Source organism: Lolium perenne, chromosome 6, assembly GCF_019359855.2.
Source record: "Lolium perenne isolate Kyuss_39 chromosome 6, Kyuss_2.0, whole genome shotgun sequence".
Taxonomy (NCBI): Eukaryota; Viridiplantae; Streptophyta; class Magnoliopsida; order Poales; family Poaceae; genus Lolium; species Lolium perenne.
In genome coordinates, this window is record NC_067249.2 from 79,048,706 (window position 1) to 79,067,000 (window position 18,295).

At 43.4% G+C, this 18,295-nt stretch overlaps 1 protein-coding gene across 1 annotated transcript; it reads right to left on the minus strand.

The window, feature by feature from the left end:
* Positions 1–1,103: 1,103 nt before the first annotated feature.
* LOC127310426 (uncharacterized) lies at positions 1,104–2,327 on the minus strand. Its single transcript, XM_051341105.1, has 2 exons — positions 2,137–2,327; positions 1,104–1,590 (listed from the first exon to the last, which is right to left on the minus strand). The coding sequence occupies exons 1-2, from the start codon at positions 2,325–2,327 to the stop codon at positions 1,104–1,106; spliced, it is 678 nt and encodes a 225-aa protein (XP_051197065.1).
* Between the last annotated feature and the right edge of the window lie 15,968 nt (positions 2,328–18,295).

An 18,295-nucleotide genomic window follows, 5' to 3' on the forward strand; every position in this document is an offset into this window, starting at 1 on the left:
GGAGGATGTCACAATAGAATTTTTTCTACATCCTGAATGGTCGAATTATATAACAAAAGTAAACTTTTTTACATCCAAAATTATGGAAGGAGGATAATACTATTTTCCCCCAATTCTAGATGAAATATTTTTGGAACTAGATGTACCTAAACTATTTTTTTTTACATCTGGAGATGGAAGCTCAAGGTGTATTTCCCCAATTTTGTGTGTAATTTATTTTTCAATTAGATGTATTTTTTGTTATTTGTCTACATCCGGAGATGGAAGCTCAAGGTGTATTTCCCAAATTTTGGGTGTAATTTATTTTTCAGTTAGATGTATTTTTTGTTATTTGTCTACATCCGGAGATGGAAGCTCAAGGTGTATTTCCCAAATTTTGGGTGTAATTGATTTTTCAGTTAGATGTAATTTTTGTTATTTTTCTACATCCAGAGATGTAAAGATCAAGGCGTAGAACAGTTCTACAATAATTTTTTTTACTTTCAAAGTAGGATTTTTTCGGTACTTATTTGTCTTCCAAATAAATTTTGCAATTAACAACGGACTAGTGATTAGAAGATGTGTTGGGCCAGGCGTCCAGCGCAGCTCTTTGGATCATACAAAGAGTATTATTTTACTCATGTGCGCTAGTGGATCGGGAGCGAGCGGGTGGTCAAGGAACCCAGGACCACAGCTTTCTATTTTTGGAATGTATTAGTCATGGTGGCTGTTTATTTCTATTTTTTTGGGAGGGCATCACGGAAGACTAAACAGTACTATAGCACCTTATAGCCACGGCCCTTATATATGCTCCATCCGTATGTTGCTGGCTTGCTGTTGCTATACTTAGACTGGTGCCAGTGCATCACGTGTTATAGTCTCGCCACGTTAGCTTTTATCCTCACTCTCACTCCACTCTCACCCCACGGTGCCAGTGCACGGGCTATAGTGCCAGCTCTCACTTCTCTCTCCTCCACATCAGCTTTTCTCTCTCCTCGACATCAGCATTTCTTTTTCATATTAAAATATTCAAAATAATGCAAGAAAATTATTTTATTCAACTAAAATTGTTACCGATTACATTATAAAAAAAATTACATAAAAATTTGAAAAAATTACATAATCTAGGCATTAGCCCACACATGCTCAATCAAATCATGCTGGAGCTGTGTATACATCGGTGAGTCCCTCATTTCGTTGTCCATCTGAATCCTGGCTGCTAGACTTGGTGGTGCATTGTTGTGTATCGTAGGGCCGACATTGGAATCAACTGTCTCATAGATGTCCTCCAAATTGGTATCACGCTCATCGTCGATGATCATGTTGTGCAGAATGACACATGCACACATGATCAACCCAAGAGTACGCCTCGAGTAGGAGCGTCCCGGAACTGTTAGAATGTTGAACCTAGCCTTCAGCACTCCAAAGGTACACTCGACATCTTTGCGCCAAGTTGATTGAGCAGCAGTGAACAGTCGAGGCTTTTCACTTTGTGGAAGAGTAACACCTTTCATGAACACCGGCCAGGTGGGGTAGATACCGTCGGCAAGGTAGTAACCCCTGTTGTACTCGTGTCCATTCACCGTGAAGTTCACTATGGGTGCTTCTCCCCTAAGCACATCAGTGAACAACAACGACTGATTGAGTACATTGATGTCGTTGTTGGACCCGGCCACTCCAAAAAAGGCATACCAGATCCAACGATCATACGACGCAACGGCTTGTAAGATTATGGTAGGGTGTTTGATGTCTCCTCTTGTGAATTGACCGGCATGCGCAACTGGGCAGTTCCTCCACTGCCAATGCATGCAATCGATGCTCCCTAGCATGCCCGGAAAGCCACGCTCCTCGGCTTTCGCTAACAGACGCTGAGTATCCGCGACAGTTGGTCGACGGCAAAACTCTTCCCCGTAACAGTGAATTATGCCTTCACAGAATCTATCTAGACAATTTGATGAAGTTTGTCTAGCTAACTTAAGCCACTCATCTATCGTATCTGCAGCGGCTCCATAAGCTAATAAGCGCAAAGCCGCAATACACTTTTGTAGGGGAGAAAAACCAGCACGGTTGAGAGCATCAACTCTTTGGGTGAAATACGGAGAGTATTCACCCAATCTATCCACAATGCGTAGAAAAAGGGATCGCCTCATCCGATACCTTCGCCGAAAGAAGCTCGGAGGATAAGCACATTTGTCGGCGAAGTAGTCGTCGTAGAGCCGATCGTGGGCACCCAGACGATCACGCCTGATGAACTCTCGATGGCGTCGCGGCCGTCTTGGCTCCGCCTCGAGGTTGAGCATCGCCTCCTCATACTCCGCCTGGAATGCACCGATCATATCACCCTCCATTCCGTCGCTCGAACTGCTGCTGGACGAAGACATGGCGTTGAGAGGAGTGTAAATGGAGAGTGGAGGAGATGAAGTGAGGTGTGGAATGAGTGAAACCATATGGGGGGTATTTATAGGGGATGGGGCTGAAATTTTGGGGTTTTTGGCTTTTTTTCGAATTTTTTGAGCCAGCAACGGCTACCCCAACGGCTAGCTGACGTGGACGAATCAGATCGCACCACGTCAGCTAGCCATTACCCCCTCCCGCCGCTCCCGCTCTCGCCCCCGCTACCGCCCCGACCCGCCAGCGCACCGCCTCGCTCTCGCCCCCCTCTCGGCGCCAGCGCGGGCGGCAGCCGGGCCAAGGCGGTAGCGGGCGTTACCGCCGGGCGGTGGATCCACCGCCCCGCGCTGCCGTCTCGCCGCCCTACCGCCCCGCTCTCGCCTCCCGGGGGGCGATACCGCCCCGCCTACAGCCCGCGTTGCCACCAGCCTTAATGTAGTGTGGGACCCACTTTTATTTTGGACCGGCTCACTTACTTATTGGGCCAGCCCAATTGCTTTAAGGTGAACCCCACGCACTAACTGGGCCGGCCCGGTAATAGGTAAGTGGGACCCATGTGCTTATTGGGCCAGCTCACTTGCTTTATGGTGGACCCCACTTACTAACTGGGCCGGCCCGTTAACATGGAAGTGGGCCCCACCTGCTTATTGGGCCGACCCACTAACCTTTTGGGCCAGCCCACTTGCTTTATGGTGGACCCACTTACTAACTGGGCCGACCCGTTAACATGAAAGTGGATCCTACCTGCTTATTGGGCTGGCCCACTAACTTGTTGGGCTAGCCCACTTGCTCTATGGTGGACCCCACTTACTAAATGGGCTGGCCCGATAACAGGAAAGTGGGACCTACACGCTAATTGGGCCGGCTCACCGACTTTGTGGGCCAGCCCACTTGCTCTATGGTGGACCCCACTAACTAAATGGGCCGGGCCGATAACAGGAAAGAGGGACCCACACGCTAATTGGGCCGGCCCACAAACTTCATGGACCAGCCCACTTGCTTTATGGTGGACCCCACTTATTAAATGGGTCGGCCCGATAACAGAAGAGTGGGCCCCACATGTTGAGTGGGCCGGCCCGTTTGCCTGTTGACCGGTCAAATGAAGGCATTCAGTTTTGACCAGTCAACCTTAGAGGTCAGGCCCGGCCCACGTACCTAATGGACCAACCCAGCTATATAGTTGACCGATCAAACTAAGTCAGCTAGCCCAACCCGCAAACTAAATGGGCCGGCCCGCTTAAGGCGTGGTAGGCCTCGTGTGGGCTTACCATCTACCACGGGGTTTCAGCCGGTTAACGACGTTAACTAATAGTTAACGGCGTCTGCCTCGTGTCAGTTTGCATGACGTCAGCAGTCAACGGGCTCCCGAAAACACTTCTGTAACGGTCCGATTTCCATGGTGGAAGGGCGCCCGAACGCGACGAACCGAAAAAACGTGGTAGGACTTTGCCTGACGCAGTTTGGACCATAGAACCCATATCGTCGGGTTAGGCCCATAGGCTATGAAAAAGGGGCCATACCTGATGAAAATTGGACGTTGAGTATCAGAACTTTTCTTGTAGTGGGTGCCTCACACACCACCTTCATCACATGCTCTTCCAAGTAGTGCTTGAGCTTGGTGGCGGCCATGAATACGACATAGGTCATTTTCTGGAAGTGGGGGTAGTTTTGCTTTGAGAGGGAGAGCATCTTGCTCAGGTAGTATACCGGTCTTTGCACGGTTCTTCCTTCCTCTTCTCTTTCCACCACAACCACAACTCTTACGACCCGGTTTGTTGCCGCTATGTAAAGCAACATGGGCTCTCTCTCCAAAGGTGATGCCAACAATGGAGCTGTGGCTAACATTTTTTCAACTCCTTGAATGCCGTGTCTGCCTGCGAGGTCCAGACGAAAGCATCCATTTTTTTCATGAGGGCATACAACGACAAAGCTTTTTCTCCCAACCTGCTTATAAACCGGCTTAAAGATGCCAAGCATCCGGTACATTTTTGCACATCTTTGAGGCATCGAGGTAACTCCATCCATTCGATGGCCCGAATCTTTACCGGGTTAACTTCTATACCGCGGCTTGAGACCAGGAAACCTAACAGCTTTCCGGCAGAAACGCCGAAGGTGCATTTTTCCGGGTTAAGCTTCATCCGGAACCTTCGTAAGTTATCAAATGTTTGCCTCAGATCGCTGATTAGAGTATCTTTTACTTTTGTTTTTATCACGACATCGTCGACATAGACTTGCACATTTTTACCAATTTGATCGTGAAGGCATTTTTTGCATATAGCGCTGGTATGTTGCGCTGGCATTTCTGAAACCAAAAGGCATAGTGACATAGCAATAAGCCCCATGTGGGGTAATGAAAGCAGCCTTTATTTGATCTTCCTTTTTCAGGGGAATTTGGTGGAAACCGGAATAAGAATCCAGAAACGACAGCAGTTCACATCCAGTAGTGGAATCGATCACCTGATCAATCCGGAATTGCGGAAACGGGTCTTTGGGACAGGCCTTGTTCAAGTGCGTGTAGTCAATGCACATGCGCCAACCCCTAGGTGCCTTCGGGTCTACTTCTTTCTTCTTCTCGACTAGCACTGGATTTTCCAACCACTCGGTATGTAGCACTTCCACGATGAAACCGGACACGAGTAGTTTGGTTACTTCTTCTCCAATGATCTTCCTACTGTCTTCAGCAAACCGGCGTAAAGGTTGCTTCACCAGCTTAGCGTCCTGCCAGACGTTCAGAGAGTGCTCAACCAACTCCCTCGGCACACCCACCAAGTCATCAGTAGACCAGACGAAGATGTTCCGATTCTCACGGAGGAAGTTGACAAGCGCGCTTTCCTATGCTTCACTCAAGCCGACATCGATGTGAATGGTGCGCTCTGGGTAAGCCGGATCCAGCACTATGTCCTTTGTTTCCTTCGTCGGCTTGAAAGCCAATACACCAAGCTGGCCGCTCATTGCCGCTAAGTGCAGCTGGGATGACTGAGCCAACACAACAGCAGTCTGAATTCTCCTTTTTTTCTTCCGCTATGACCAGCGATTCGGCCATATTTGATCTGGTAGAAGAAGTTTCCAACGAGACCTTATAGTTTCCCACCACGGTTAAGAGAACGTTAGGCGCTGGCATCTTCATTTTTTAGGTAAGCCGTATGAGTTGAGACCATGAACTTAGCCAATGCTGGCCTCCCAAGCAGAAAATGGTAAGGGCTCTCCAGATCCACCACTTCGAACAGAATGTTTTCGACAAGACAATTGTCTCGGCCGCCGAACAACACATCAACCCAGACTTTTCCCATTGGCGAATAGGACAATCCCGGAACTATGCCGTGGAAAGTCGTGTGAGTTGGCTCCAACATATTTTGAGTTATACAGAGCGTATGCATGGTGTGTCTGTACATGATGTTAATGCTGCTACCATTGTCCACCAGCACTTTTCTGAACCGAACTCGCGAGGATGGCTCGTGCATGATCGGATCCACCATCAGAGCATATCCGCCCGGATTAGGCATCACTTTTGGGTCATCCTTGAACGGCCAAGTGATTTCTTGATCCGACCACAACATGTATTTTGGTACTGCCGGTATCACAGCGTTTACCTCCATGGAACGGCGAAGCACACTTTGCCGATATCTTGGCTCAGTTACGAATACCACACATCACACATCTGGATCATGATAAACATTTCGGCCCAGAGGTGCCGGAGGCTGATACGTCCAATTTGCATCACTATTTTATATCATAATTTGCTGTTATTCATTGATATATTTCATATTTGGACACAATACTTATGTTATTTCATCTATTTTGCATGTTTCATCATTATTGGAGGATCAAGCACCGGAGCCAGGATTCTGCTGGAAAAAGCACCGTCAGAACGCAATATTTCGGAAGATCAACTGTGGAAGGAAATTATACCAAAAATCCTATTTTTCAAGATGACGAAGGAAGCCAGAAGGAGGAGCTGAGAGGGCCCAAGGTGGGGCCAGACCACAGGCCGGCGCGGCCCATGGCCTGGCCGCGCCACCATGTGGTGTGGGGGCCCCACAGCCCCTTTCGCCTCCTTTTCTTCGCGAAACCCTTCGTCCCGAAAACCGAAGCCACGGAGGGTACCTCACGAAGAGTGACAGCCGCCTCTGCGGGGCGGAGAACACCAGAGAGAAAAGAGCTCTCCGGTGGGCAGGAATCCGCCGGGGAAATTCCCTCCCGGAGGGGGAAATCGACGCCATCGTCACCGTCATCGAGCTGGACATCATCTCCATCACCATCATCATCATCTCCACCATCATCACCGCCGTCTCCACCGCTGGACACCGTCACCGCCGTAGCAATTTGGGTTTGATCTTGATTGTTTGATAGGGGAAACTCTCCCGGTATTGATTCCTACTTGTTGTTGATGCTATTGAGTGAAACCATTGAACCAAGTTTATGTTCAGATTGTTATTCATCATCATATCACCTCTGATCATGTTCCATATGATGTCTTGTGAGTAGTTCGTTTAGTTCTTGAGGACATGGGTGAAGTCTAAATGTTAGTAGTGAACTATGGTTGAGTAATATTCAATGGTATGATATTTAAGTTGTGGTGTTATTCTTCTAGTGGTGTCATGTGAACGTCGACTACATGACACTTCACCATTTATGGGCCTAGGGGAATGCATCTTGTACTCGTTTGCCAATTGCGGGGTTGCCGGAGTGACAGAAACCTAAACCCCCGTTGGTATATCGATGCAGGAGGGATAGCAGGATCTCAGAGTTTAAGGCTGTGGTTAGATTTATTCTTAATTACTTTCTTGTAGTTGCGGATGCTTGCAAGGGGTATAATCACAAGTATGTATTAGTCCTAGGAAGGGCGGTACATTAGCATAGGTTCACCCACACAACACTTATCATAACAATGAAGATTATTTAGCCGTATGTAGCGAAAGCACTAGACTAAAATCCCGTGTGTCCTCGAGAACGTTTGGTCATTATAAGTAAACAAACCGGCTTGTCCTTTGTGCTAAAAAGGATTGGGCCACTCGCTGCAATTGTTACTCTCGCACTTTACTTACTCGTACTTTATTCAACTGTTACATCAAAACCCCCCGAATACTTGTCTGTGAGCATTTACAGTGAATCCTTCATCGAAACTGCTTGTCAACACCTTCTCGCTCCTCGTTGGGATCGACATTCTTACTTATCGAAAATACTACGATACTCCCCCTATACTTGTGGGTCATCAAGACTATTTTCTCGCGCCGTTGTCGGGGAGTGAAGCGCTATTGGTAAGTGGAATTGGTAAGGAAAACCTTTCTTGTTTGTGCTGATTTTATTTCTCGCTCGCTGCTATAAGTCATTATGGAGAGATCTTCTCTTCAATTTCTATTTGGGAAATCTACTACTACTGCAACGGTAGTGGATGAGGCGCCAGGTGAGGAAGTGATACCATATAAAATACCTATGAAAATTATTGAACGTGTTATGGATAACCGCTATGAAGGGGATGGAACTGTCCACCCTGGAGATCATTTATTGTTCTTACATGAATTATGCGGTTTATTCAAGTGTGCAGGTATTGCTATGGATGAAGTGAGGAAGAAACTATTCTCTTTATCGCTGTCCTGGTAAGGCGGCGCATTGGTATAAATTATCGGATAATGGGGATTCTCTTGAATGGAATGATATTGTGCCCGGTTTTATTCTAAGTTCTATCCTCCAAGTGAAATTCACAAGGATCGGAATCGCATATATAATTTTTGGCCTCCTGATGGAGAGAGTATTGCCCAAGCTTGGGGGAGATTGAAGTCTTTAATGCTCAAATGCCCCATTCATGAGCTTCCTGGTAATGTTATTATTGATAATTTCTATGCAAGACTTTCTTTTCAAGACAAGACCTTGCTTTGGATACTTCTTGTTCTAGATCATTTACACGCAACAAAGAAGAGTTTAAAAGGGACCTTCTTGATCGGATCCAAGAAAATACTGAAGGTTGGGAGAACGACAAGGATAGAGAATCAGGTATAATTTATGATTATAAATGCATTGAAGCTTTTATGGATACTTATAAATTTCGTAATATGAGTGCTACATATGGTCTTGATTCTCAAGTTGCTGCAAATCTTTATAAAGCTTTTGCCTCTCATTATGAATTGCCTAAGAAGAATTTTGATAAGTATCATGAACCGTATAAAGATAAAATTGATTCATCTATTAATAAATGCGTTGTAGTTGAAACTGCTGATCATGTTATTCCTGAAGCTTATATTGAAAAAACTCCTTTCCCTGCTAAAATGAAGGAGTACTCTGTTATAAATAGTGCGGTTCATAAAAGTGAGAAGAAACCTGTAGAACCTGAAGAACAAATAAAAGTTGAACCTGCTGTTGCAATAGTTAAAGATCTTGTGACTGAAAATGTGGAGGATGGTCATATTATTTTCTGTGAAGATGCTTCTAATATTGTTTCACATCCTAATAAACCCAAACAAGTTAGTGTTCCTATGCTATCTGTTAGAATTGGTGATCATTGCTATTATGGTTTATGTGATATTGGTGCAAGTGTTAGTGCTATTCCTTATGAGCTTTATACGGAGATTATGCACGAAATTGATTCTTGTGAACTTGAAGATATTGATGTGGTTATTCAGCTGGCTAATAGAGAAACTATTTCTCCAATTGGTATTGTTCGAGATGTGGAAGTTTTATGCGGTAAGATTAAATATCCTGCTGACTTTTTGGTACTTGGTTCTGCTGCTAGTGATTATTGTCCTATTATTTTTGGTAGAGCTTTTCTAAATACTTGTGGAGCTATTATAGACTGCAAGAAAGAGAAAATTTTGACTAAATTTGCTGGTGAATCTTATGAGTTTAACTTCTCTAAATTTACCAAAACTCCTTATAAAGCTGATTTGCCTAGTGATGATTTTAAAATGGAGCAGTGGGCATCTATTGTTCTTGTTCCTAATAATCCTTTGCAGCCACATTTGGAGGATAGCGAGAGTGAAGTTTTTAGGAAAGAAAGAGATGAGCTTGAGGAGATTTTTCTTCGCCAACCTATTCTTAAGCATGATTTACCGGTGGAAGATCTGGGTACAACACCGCCACCAAAGGAAGATCCTGTCTTTGATTTAAAACCATTGCCTGATAATCTTAAATATGTTCATATTGATGATAAGAAAATATATCCTGTTATTATTAGTTCTAAGCTTACAGAGTTTGAAGAAGAAAGGCTATTGGAAATATTGAAGAAACACCGAGGCGCTATTGGCTACACTCTTGATGATTTGAAGGGGATTTCTCCTTCTATTTGCCAACATGCTATTAATATGGAAGATGATGCAAAGCCTGTTGTTGAACATCAGCGTCGTCTAATTCCGAAGATGAAGGAAGTGGTAAGGAATGAGGTATTAAAACTTCTTGAAGCTGGTATTATATATCCTATTGCTGATAGTAGATGGGTTAGTCCTGTGCATTGCGTTCCCAAGAAAGGAGGAATGACTGTTGTGCCTAATGATAATGATGAGCTCATCCCTCAAAGAGTAGTTGTAGGGTATAGAATGTGCATTGATTTTCGAAAAGTTAATAAAGTTACTAAGAAAGATCATTACCCTTTACCATTTATTGATCAAATGCTAGAAAGATTGTCTAAAAATACTCATTTTTGCTTTCTTGATGGTTATTCTGGGTTTTCACAAATTGCTGTTAAAACTAAAGATCAAGAGAAAACCACTTTTACTTGTCCCTATGGAACTTATGCTTATAGACGTATGCCTTTTGGTTTATGTAATGCTCCTGCTACTTTTCAAAGATGCATATCTGCTATTTTTCATGGTTTTTGCGAGAGTATTGTAGAGGTATTCATGGATGATTTTTCCGTCTATGGGAATTCTTTTGATAGTTGCTTGCGAAACCTTGATAAAGTTTTGCAGAGATGTGAAGAAACTAACCTTGTTCTTAATTGGGAGAAATGCCACTTTATGGTTAATGAAGGAATTGTATTGGGACATAAAATTTCCGAGAGAGGTATTGAAGTTGATAGAGCTAAAGTTGAAGCAATTGAGAAGATGCCCTATCCGAGGGATGTTAAAGGTATTCGTAGTGTTCTTGGTCATGCTGGGTTTTATAGGAGATTTATTAAAGATTTCTCCAAGATTTCAAAGCCTCTTACTAATCTTCTTCAAAAAGACGTACCTTTTGTTTTTGATGATGATTGTAAGGAAGCTTTTGAAACTCTAAAGAAAGCCTTAACAACTACTCCTGTAGTTGAACCTCCTGATTGGAATTTGCCTTTTGAAATTATGTGTGATGCTAGTGATTTTGCTGTAGGCGCTGTTCTTGGACAGCGAGTAGATAAAAAACTGAATGTTATTCATTATGCTAGTAAAACTCTTGATGCTGCTCAAAGAAATTATGCTACAACTGAAAAAGAATTATTAGCTGTAGTCTTTGCTTGTGATAAATTTAGATCTTATATTGTTGATTCAAAAGTTACGATTCATACTGATCATGCTGCAATTAGATACCTTATGACAAAGAAAGATGCTAAGCCGAGGCTTATTAGATGGGTACTTCTTTTGCAAGAATTTGATTTACATATTGTAGATAGGAAAGTTGCTGATAATCCTGTTGCTGATAATTTGTCTAGATTGGAAAATATTGCTTATGATCCTGTTCCCGTTAATGATAGTTTTCCAAATGAACAATTGGCTGTAATAAAGGTGAGCTCGCGAGACAGTCCTTGGTATGCTGATTATGCTAACTTTATTGTTTCCAAGTACTTGCCTCCAACCTTTTCAGCTCAGCAAAGGAGGAAATTCTTTTATGACTTGAGGCATTATTTCTGGGATGACCCACACTTATATAAAGAAGGAGTGGATGGTATTCTGCGAAGGTGCATTCCCGAATATGAACAACAGGAGATATTGAGTAAATGTCATGGTAGTGCTTATGGAGGACATCACGCCGGAGAAAGAACCGCGCAAAAGGTTCTACAATCAGGTTTTTATTGGCCAACTCTCTTCAAGGACGCGAGAAAGTTTATTTTATCTTGTGATGAATGCCAAAGGGTTGGTAATATCTCCAGACGTAATGAAATGCCTATGAATTATACTCTTGTTATTGAACCTTTTGATTGTTGGGGATTTGACTTCATGGAACCTTTTCCCTCTTCAGAAGGTAACACTCATATACTTGTTGCTGTTGATTATGTTACTAAATGGGTGGAAGCCATACCTACAAAAAGTGCTGATGGTGAGACCTCTTTAAGAATGCTTTTAGACATTATTTTTCCTAGATTTGGAGTGCCTAGATATATTATGACTGATGGAGGTTCTCATTTTATTCATGGAGGTTTTAGAAAAACTCTTGCTAGGTATGGTATTAATCATAGAATTGCTTCCGCTTATCATCCTCAAACTAGTGGTCAAGTAGAATTATCAAATAGAGAAATTAAATCTATTTTGGGAAAGACCGTTAATAAAACTAGAAAGAATTGGGCTAGTAAATTGAAGGATGCACTATGGGCTTATAGAACTGCTTATAAAAATCCCATGGGAATGTCACCTTATAAAATGGTTTATGGAAAAGCTTGTCATTTACCTTTAGAACTAGAGCACAAAGCTTATTGGGCTGTTAGAGAATTAAATAAAGATCCTAAACTTGCCGGTAATAAGAGGTTGTTGCAATTGAGTTCTTTAGATGAATGGAGAAGTGAAGCTTATGAAAATGCTAAACTCTTTAAAGAAAAAGTTAAAAAATGGCATGATAGAAGGATTATCAAAAGAGAATTTAATATTGGGGATAAAGTCCTATTGTATCGGTCTCATCTCAGATTCTTTGCAGGGAAATTACTCTCGAAATGGGAAGGACCATATGTTGTCGAGGAGGTGTATCGTTCAGGAGCAATCAAAATTAGCTCTCTCCAAGGCAATGCCACGCAAGTGGTGAATGGACAAAGACTCAAGCATTATATCTCAGGTGATTCCTATAATGTTGAGGTTGATATTATTCGAGTGGAAACGCCGGAGGCTTTCATCAAAGGGCAAATTGACAGTCCGCCAGAACTCGACTTTGAATAGGTAACAGTACTGGTAATGAAAAGTACGCGATTTACTTTCCGAACAATATTTTTGCTGTTTTTGGAAAATATGAAAAATTACGAGTTCGAAACGGAGTGGAAAGGACGCACGAGGGCGTGCCACCATAGGCCGGCGCGGCCTGGCCTGGGCCCGCGCCGACCTATGGTCTGGCCGCCTCGTCGCCCCTTTCCGACTCTGGTTCGATCTGGTACTTTCCGTTTGTCGTGAAAATTTTTGCTATATAATCCCCCGGACCCCTGGAGGTCCGTATATAGTTTTCTCGACGTGTTTTGTTTCGAGCTGTTTCTGCCAGGATTTGCTTCGGATCTAGAGCCATCATGTCTTCGTCGGAAACTCCGAAGGACAGCTCCTGCAAGGATGTTGGCAACTTGTACATGGAGGAGCTGAGGATGCACCCCAAGGAGTTGCTGCTCGTTGAAGGAGAACTGCAGATCAAGGATGTCCAGGGTCCTAAAGGAGAAGGAAGCTTGGAAGACAGGATGGAGAAGCTAGAACAAGAGGTTTTCAAATACAAGAAGATGGCTGAGCGTGAGGTGGATATCTTCCACAGGATTGTGTCTGAACTTATTGCTGAACATGAGAAGGAAACTGCAAAGCTTTGGGGCGACATCCTCTCACTTCACGACACCACCAACAAGCTCCAAGCACAACTCTATGACGTTCAGAATCAGAACTGTGAGTATGAAAACAGGTTTAAATACATAAGCCGTGCTGCTAGTTTCAGGATTCCCGAGACCAAGATGTCGTTTCTTGATGGAGAGCCTCTTCCTTGGAAGTTTGATGACGGGAGTTCATCACCACCATCGCCGAAGGAGTAACTCATCATCGGTATTGGCATCCCCTTGGTTTGTTCCAAGCTTGGGGGAGTGCCGCGGTATCATATCATCACTACCTTTTACTTTTTACTGTCAAGTAGTGTCATATCATGAGTAGGGAAGTTATCATATAAGATGGGTTGCAGTTTGGAAGTATCTCTCCTTAGTTGGTTATCTATGTATCCCTTGGTGTGAGTTATCGATATGGAATATTAATGAGAAGTCTTATCATTTACATATTGCACATTTTATTTTAGTTTGCAATCTCTATTATATGATTTATCTTGTCATTAGTATTGGTATCACTTTGGGAGCATTGAATAAATCTATTTGGTTTTGGCAAACTTAGCATTGGTCAATAGCAACAACACTTTGAGGTTTAAGTAGAAAAGAGAAATACATGTAGTTGTTTCATTGTCTTTCTTTCTTGTTAGCTCATAGCTTATTATTCTGAAGTTAAAATTGTTTGTGCTTACAAGGAAGATGCATGATTGTTTCTATCACATGTATATTTGTTTGTTTCCCTCAACTCTTATGCTTGCTAATTAACCTTGCTAGCCAAAAACCTGTACTGAGAGGGAATACTTCTCGTGCATCCAAACCTTAGCCCAAACCTATGTCATTTGTGTCCACTATACCTACCTACTACATGGTATTTTCCGCCATTCCAAGTAAATACTTCATGTGCTACCTTTAAACAATTCAAAACTTAGTATCTCTTATTTGTGTCAATGTTTTATAGCTCATGAGGAAGTATGTGGTGTTTTATCTTTCAATCTTGTTGGGCAACTTTCACCAATGGACTAGCGGCTTCATCCGCTTATCCAATAATTTTGCAAAAAGAGCTGGCAATGGGATTCCCAGTCCCAAATTAATTAAACTAAATAGACACTCCTCCATGGTATGTGATTGATGGACGGCACCCGAAGGATTCGGTTAGCCATGGCTTGTGTAAGCAAAGGTTGGGGAGTGTCATCATCATAATAAAACCAAAATAAAAAGGCACTCCTTCATGGTATGAGATTGTTGGCAGGCACCCGAGGATTCGGTTAGCCATGGTTTGTGAAAGAAAGGTTGGAAGGCGTGCCACATAAAATGAAAATAATATGGGAGCCGCTCTTTGAAGGTTGTCTGGCAAGGGGGTTAGAGTACCCGCTACCAGTCGTTGACAACAACAAACACCTCTCAAAATGTTACTTTTATTCTCTTTATATGATTTCGAAACTGAAAAAGCTCTAGCACATGATTTAATCCCTGCTTCCCTCTGCGAAGGGCCTGTCTTTTACTTTATGTTGAGTCAGTAAACCTATTTCCCTCCATCTCAAGCAAGCATTTGAGTAGTTGTGATCAAACCATTATATTGTGATTTGCTTCATCATGTCTTTTATTCTTCTTTGTTTAGTACAAGTTTTATCTGAATGAATATAATTTTGCAAGTTATCAATGATTACGAGGAGACTATTATGATTGAGTATGCAAGTTGTGCCATATAAACTTTAACATGAGAGCGCTGCTCAATGAGATAAATATAATCTGTTAATTGTTCTCTGACCAAGAACGAAGTTTGCCATCACCAACTATGATTTCTTATGCACCTTTATTTGTGATTACCTTATACTTGTTTCAAGTTGAGTTATATGAGGAAGTTGTTTACTATAATGTCTTGTGTGAATGAATATGATGCTTCTTGTCTGTATTTTATTTATCGACTCTTCACTCCATAAACATGTGGTCCTGTTTACCGAGTTCAGTTTCGCTTGGGGACAAGCGAAGTCTAAGCTTGGGGGGAGTTGATACGTCCAATTTGCATCACTATTTTATATCATAATTTGCTGTTATTCATTGATATATTTCATATTTGGACACAATACTTATGTTATTTCATCTATTTTGCATGTTTCATCATTATTGGAGGATCAAGCACCGGAGCCAGGATTCTGCTGGAAAAAGCACCGTCAGAACGCAATATTTCGGAAGATCAACTGTGGAAGGAAATTATACCAAAAATCCTATTTTTCAAGATGACGAAGGAAGCCAGAAGGAGGAGCTGAGAGGGCCCAAGGTGGGGCCAGACCACAGGCCGGCGCGGCCCATGGCCTGGCCGCGCCACCATGTGGTGTGGGGGCCCCACAGCCCCTTTCGCCTCCTTTTCTTCGCGAAACCCTTCATCCCGAAAACCGAAGCCACGGAGGGTACCTCACAAAGAGTGACAGCCGCCTCTGCGGGGCGGAGAACACCAGAGAGAAAAGAGCTCTCCGGCGGGCAGGAATCCGCCGGGGAAATTCCCTCCCGGAGGGGGAAATCGACGCCATCGTCACCGTCATCGAGCTGGACATCATCTCCATCACCATCATCATCATCTCCACCATCATCACCGCCGTCTCCACCGCTGGACACCATCACCGCCGTAGCAATTTGGGTTTGATCTTGATTGTTTGATAGGGGAAACTCTCCCGGTATTGATTCCTACTTGTTGTTGATGCTATTGAGTGAAACCATTGAACCAAGTTTATGCTCAGATTGTTATTCATCATCATATCACCTCTGATCATGTTCCATATGATGTCTTGTGAGTAGTTCATTTAGTTCTTGAGGACATGGGTGAAGTCTAAATGTTAGTAGTGAACTATGGTTGAGTAATATTCAATGGTATGATATTTAAGTTGTGGTGTTATTCTTCTAGTGGTGTCATGTGAACGTCGACTACATGACACTTCACCATTTATGGGCCTAGGGGAATGCATCTTGTACTCGTTTGCCAATTGCGGGGTTGCCGGAGTGACAGAAACCTAAACCCCCGTTGGTATATCGATGCAGGAGGGATAGCAGGATCTCAGAGTTTAAGGCTGTGGTTAGATTTATTCTTAATTACTTTCTTGTAGTTGCGGATGCTTGCAAGGGGTATAATCACAAGTATGTATTAGTCCTAGGAAGGGCGGTACATTAGCATAGGTTCACCCACACAACACTTATCATAACAATGAAGATTATTTAGCCGTATGTAGCGAAAGCACTAGACTAAAATCCCATGTGTCCTCGAGAACGTTTGGTCATTATAAGTAAACAAACCGGCTTGTCCTTTGTGCTAAAAAGGATTGGGCCACTCGCTGCAATTGTTACTCTCGCACTTTACTTACTCGTACTTTATTCAACTGTTACATCAAAACCCCCTGAATACTTGTCTGTGAGCATTTACAGTGAATCCTTCATCGAAACTGCTTGTCAACACCTTCTGCTCCTCGTTGGGATCGACATTCTTACTTATCGAAAATACTACGATACACCCCCTATACTTGTGGGTCATCAGAGGCAGAGTGTGATTATTGCCCTGCGCCACTGATAGCGCGCGACGGTGATGGAGTGTTAATTCCTCCCCGGCGACGGTGCCAGCAAAGCTGCTTGTGACGGTAAAGCACACGTCCGTTGGGAACCCCAAGAGGAAGGTATGATGCGTATAGCAGCGAGTTTTCCCTCGGTAAGAAACCAAGGTTATCGAACCAGTAGGAGATGAAGGCCACGTGAAGATTGTTGGTGAAGGAGTGTAGTGCGGCGCAACACCAGGGATTCTGGCGCCAACGTGGAACCTGCACAACACAATCAAGATACTTTGCCCCAACTTAACAGTGAGGTTGTCAATCTCACCGGCTGGCTGAAAACAAAGGATTAAACGTATGGTGTGGAGAATGATGTTTTCTTGTAAAGAACAACAGAGAACAATGATTGCAGTAGGTTGTATTTCAGATGTAAAAGAATGGACCGGGGTCCACAGTTCACTTGTGGTGTCTCTCCAATAAGATAAATAACATGTTGGGTGAACAAATTAGAGTTGGGTAATTGACAAATAGAGAGGGCATAACAATGCACATACATATCATGATGACTACTATGAGATTTACTTAGGGCATTACGACAAAAAACATAGACCGCTATCCAGCATGCATCTATGTCTAAAAAGTCCACCTTCGGGTTAGCATCCGCACCCCTTCCAATATTAAGTTGCAAACAACAGACAATTGCATTAAGTACTGTGCGTAATGTAAACAATACAAATATCCTTAGACAAAGCATTGATGTTTTATCCCTAGTGGCAACAGCACATCCACAACCTTAGGACTTTCTCACATCGTCCTGCATTCAATGGAGGCATGAACCCACTATCTAGCATAAATACTCCCTCTTGGAGTTACAAGTATCAACTTGGCCAGAGCCTCTACTAGCAACGGAGAGCATGGAAGATCATAAACAACACATATATGATAGATCAATAATCAACTTGACGTAGTATTCCATATTCATCGGATCCCAACAAACACAACATGTAGCATTACAAATAGATGATCTTGATCATGATAGGCAGCTCACAAGATCTAAACATGATGGCACAATAGGAGAAGATAACCATCTAGCTACTGCTATGGACCCATATTCCAAGGATGAACTACTCACGCATCAGTCCGGAGGCGAGCATGGTGATGTAGAACCCTCCGGTGATGAATTCCCCTCTCCGGCAGGGTGCCGGAGGTGATCTTCAGAATCCCCCGAGATGGGATTGACGGCGGCGGCGTCTCAGTAACTTTTCTCGTATTTTGGCTCTCGGTACTAGGGTTTTCCGATACGAAGGAATATATAGGCGAAGAGGCGGCGTCGGGGTGGCCAGGAGGTGGGCTCCCTGTCAACACCCGGATTTTTAAGTCCAGATGCCTATTATGCCATTCCTCGCAATCCCAGGAATATTGTTTTTGCGAGACATAATAGATTGATATCACAACACATCATTCATTACATACCATAATCGTCTTACAAATAAAGGATCACATGATCCAGTCTCATTACAACATAGGGGATCTAGAGATCCAAATACAAATCACATAGCGAAAGCGAAGTAGTAGGGGTCTTGGTCCATTTATTCCACAGGCAACTGTTGACGTCAGGAGTGATCCTAGTTGTCGTAGACGTCCTGCTGTCCTTCTTCCGGGTTCTGATACTCCTCTTCATAGTCTGGCCATTTGAATAACCAGGGATACAGCCATGAGTACTTTAAAG